Here is a 4,245-nt window from a genome sequence, read left to right on the forward strand (position 1 = left end):
TGTGTTCCAAGAGCGATAATTTTGGGAGTTTACGTACCCACTTAAATGAAACCACGCTTCATCAGAAAAAAATGTTAGATCTAGAATATCGTCGTCATTCAGATTTTCGTTAAACCAATTACAGTATTGCACACGTTTTCCAAAATCTAACGGAAGTAGTTCCTGCACAACACTAACTTTATAAGGATGAAAATGCAACTTCTTTACTGCTTTATGGCATGATCCATATGATATTCCTATAAACAATTTAGGAATAATGATACAAATTTTAGAATAAATATTTGTTATTAAGTACCTGTTTGAGCAGATAACCGACGTAGTGATTTGGTTGGACTAGCTCGTAAGCGGTTTTCAACATCTTCCAAGACTTCCTCTGTAAGAATAGACTTTCTGCCTGGAGATTTTCCTCTACAAACACTTCCAGTGTTATGGAAGCGTTCCACTAATCTCTTCACGTGTCTCGAAAAAATTTCATAATCAATTTCATCATTTGGAAATTGTTCTTGAAATTGTAAATGACACGAATTCATCGAATATTTCCAACCATTACCATTGTTTTGTCCACTACGAAAATAGGCCTCCAGAAGAAATTTATCATGTTCTAATGAAAATGCCATGTTAACCTAAATTAAAAAACCGATTAGGTTAGAGAACAACATACGCAATAAATTAATTACTCACGTATAATATCCACCTACTCTAACTGTAGTATTGAAAAATACTGTTTTATAATGTCGCAAAATATATCAGGTAACAACAAAATCTACAAAATAATATTCAAGCCAAAAAATCCGTGCGCCAATGAACAGAACGTCAAATTGTGAAATCGCCACAGAACACCATGAAATTGCACGGAAAAAAAAGTAATTTTAGCAAACGGAAATCAGTTTTGATAGCAATTGAGACAGGGTACGTTCAGAATCCGGTCAATCATTCTCGATCTCTCTGTATTAATGTATTAACATATCGTAATACCGAAGAAGGAATTGTATAAGTAGTGAGATCTATTACAAAAAAGGCAAACGACGAAAACAAAGATGACCACCGGTCGCTAAATTACAAGTGGAAGTGGATCTTATTTGTGGAAGCGCGAAACGGGCGGTGACTATGAGACGCCTTCATTATAGCCATCCTTCTCTATCGCACGGATTTCTATGACTTTCTCTATCGCTCTCACGTAACGGCCGATGAACCATGGGGACTTTTCGACCCTGTATATGCCACTTATATACATAGTCAGGCACTTAATACAAGTAAAAATGCCTATTTGTGTCTCTTATATGTATAAATCTGGCTTCTCTATTGTAAAAACTTTTGTAAAAAATACACGAAACAAGAAACAAGTACAACTATCTTGTCTTCCTCCAACATCAGCTTCTGCTAATCAACACTTGTATCGAGTATACTATCAAGTTCAGACATGGCTAGGCAATCAACTGAACCCAGAAGACTGGGATTGGACATTAACACATAATACTTTGGAACCGATTCAAACTTTACTCTCACCTGCTCCGGAAAAACTCCTAAACACTATTTTCTGCAATTGCAAGAAAGGTTGTAGTGCTAAATGTGGCTGTAGAAGAGTATGGTTACTGTGTTCTCCAGCGTGTACTANTGCCCGGTGCCCAACTCAAAGCAGGCGGACGGGAAACTAATCGGTGACGTCACAGCCTCTGAAATTCGCGTCCACGACAGTCCATACAAATTTTCCCCAGAGGGTCCCGCTGCGGAGATACGGGCCCCTAAAGAACGCCCCTGAAAATCGACTTTTTTAATGAGTTCCAAAATAGTTCGTGTAATTTAAATATTTTTTAATACGATGGACAACGGATAAGACTCCTTAAAAATTAACCCACGAAAACAATTTGGCTTATTTGGTTTGCCAGGAACGGACTAGCTGTAGCAGAATAATGTAAATTTTTTTTTCATCCTTAGGTTTAAACAAATTTAAAGCCGTCCCTGGTGCGGCAGCCAGCTGTACCTCTGCACTTTCCTTGTAAAATCCAGATCTTGTGCTACTTGATGTAGAAATCACTGGCAAAATTCCACACGTGGCTGAAAATCATTGTTATTTACTGCCTGAACCCTTTGTATAACATAAGGGTGTAATAATTGTTCCAGTAGTATACACCACATGGTATTGTTAGATACACCCACTTCTCGGACAATGTCGCGAGTACTGCGCCTCGGGTCTTCCTCAACGAGGTTTATGATGTTTTCTTCGCTGTCTAAAAAATGTTGTGTCCTTTCCCGTCCATTACCATCATCTGTCGAGAATCGAGTGTGTTGGTATTGGAGGCATCTCCGTGTATGTGGAAATTTAAGTAATTTACTTTATTTGTTTTGATAAATAATTGTGGTTAGTGCATATGACCTGTGTAGTGCATAAATTCGTCAAGGATAGTTTATTTTAGGTGAAGATTCTGCAGTTTCTTGCAATCTAACCTATTATTTCTTGTTATTCCTGTCGTGTCTTCTTGACCAGTGGCGTATCACTTAAAACTCCACCCAGTACGGCTATTTGTGCTTGCTGCAACAAGTCTTTTAAATACAACCTAATGATCAAATGTTGTGTCTGCAATAAGTTTTACAAACATTCATGTGTGAATATTACTATGGAAGAGCTTCATATGCTAGCTGATACTAGTAAAGGTTGTGATTGGACGTGTGGTGGTTGCAGGTCCAGTTCCTAGCGGGCAGCCGACCAGAGCACACGTGTTTTGTGAAAGTGTAGTGCAAGGAGCAAATTCTACCTGCCTTTATTAAGGCTACCTGGAAAGAATCCCTTTCNTATTGTAAAAACTTTTGTAAAAAATACACGAAACAAGAAACAAGTACAACTATCTTGTCTTCCTCCAACATCAGCTTCTGCTAATCAACACTTGTATCGAGTATACTATCAAGTTCAGACATGGCTAGGCAATCAACTGAACCCAGAAGACTGGGATTGGACATTAACACATAATACTTTGGAACCGATTCAAACTTTACTCTCACCTGCTCCGGAAAAACTCCTAAACACTATTTTTTGCAATTACAAAAAAGGTTGTAGTGCTAAATGTGGCTGTAGAAAAGTAGAGTTACTGTGTTCTCCAGCGTGTACTAATTGCCAAAGCCAGTCTTGCTCAAATTGAGTTCAGTTTACTTGATCGAGTGTGTTGGTATTGGAGGCATCTCCGTATTTGTGAAAATTTAAGTAATTTACTTTGTTTGTTTTGATAAATAATTGTGGTTAGTGTATATGACCTGTGTAGTGCATAAATTGGTCAAGGATAGTTTATTCTAGGTGAAGATTCTGCAGTTTATTGCAATCTAACCTATTATTTCTTGTTACTCTTGTCGTGTCTTCTTGACCAGTGGCGTATCACTTAAAACTCCACCCAGTACGGCTATTTGTGCTTGCTGCAACAAGTCTTTTAAATACAACCTAATGATCAAATGTTGTGTCTGCAATAAGTTTTACAAACATTCATGTGTGAATATTACTATGGAAGAGCTTCATATGCTAGCTGATACTAGTAAAGGTTGCGATTGGACGTGTGGTGGTTGCAGGTCGTTAGGTAATGACTTGAAGGATCTGAAAGCTCTTATTTTGAGTCTTCAGAAGGATATTCAGGATCTTAAATCTAATAATTCTGCATCTGTGGTCAGATCACAATTGATTGAAATTGATGAAATTATCAATGAAATCGACCAAAGAAAGTTGCGTAAAGGGAATATGGTTATTTTTGGAGTCCCTGAGAAGAATCAAGACTCAACAGCAGCTGATGTGTTAGAAAATGAACGCAACGACATTAACAAAATTCTTAAATGTATTATTCCTGATAATAATGTCCCTGTGTTTAACTGCAAAAGATTGGGTGTCTATAATAATAATAAATGCCGTCCAATTAAGTTGTTCCTTGAAGATGAGAAGTTGGTAAAAAATTACATTATGAAATCTGCAGTTTTGAAGAAAAATAGGTCTTTCCGGAAGATATACTGTTCGTTTGATCGTACTCCCCGTCAAATTGAATATTACAAGGATGTAAAAAAGGAGTTGGTGAGGCGTCAGGAAAGTGGTGAATCAGATATTGGAATTAGGAATGTTAAAGGTATTCCAAAAATTGTTTCGTTAAACTGAAGAAGCCCAGCAGGTCTGTTGCTACAGATGATAATTCAAACTTTTTGTGTTATTACCAAAATGTTCGGGGCCTTAATACTAAGGTGTGTGAGGTTTTGTCTACATCGACTTTGGGTGAATAT

The 4,245-nt window shown here is 37.4% G+C and overlaps 1 protein-coding gene across 1 annotated transcript in view; it reads left to right on the top strand.

Moving 5' to 3' along the window:
• The window catches only part of LOC108915008 (zinc finger protein 665-like), a 9,758-nt gene extending 7,999 nt beyond the window's left edge, over window positions 1–1,759 (top strand). The window contains exon 4 of the mRNA XM_023456547.1: window positions 1,606–1,759. Within this exon, the coding sequence (XP_023312315.1) occupies window positions 1,606–1,759 (154 nt within the window). The remainder of the gene's footprint in view (window positions 1–1,605) is intronic.
• The last annotated feature ends 2,486 nt before the right edge of the window (window positions 1,760–4,245 follow it).

This window comes from Anoplophora glabripennis, unplaced genomic scaffold (assembly GCF_000390285.2).
Source record: "Anoplophora glabripennis isolate ALB-LARVAE unplaced genomic scaffold, Agla_2.0 scaffold1509, whole genome shotgun sequence".
Lineage (NCBI taxonomy): Eukaryota > Metazoa > Arthropoda > Insecta > Coleoptera > Cerambycidae > Anoplophora > Anoplophora glabripennis.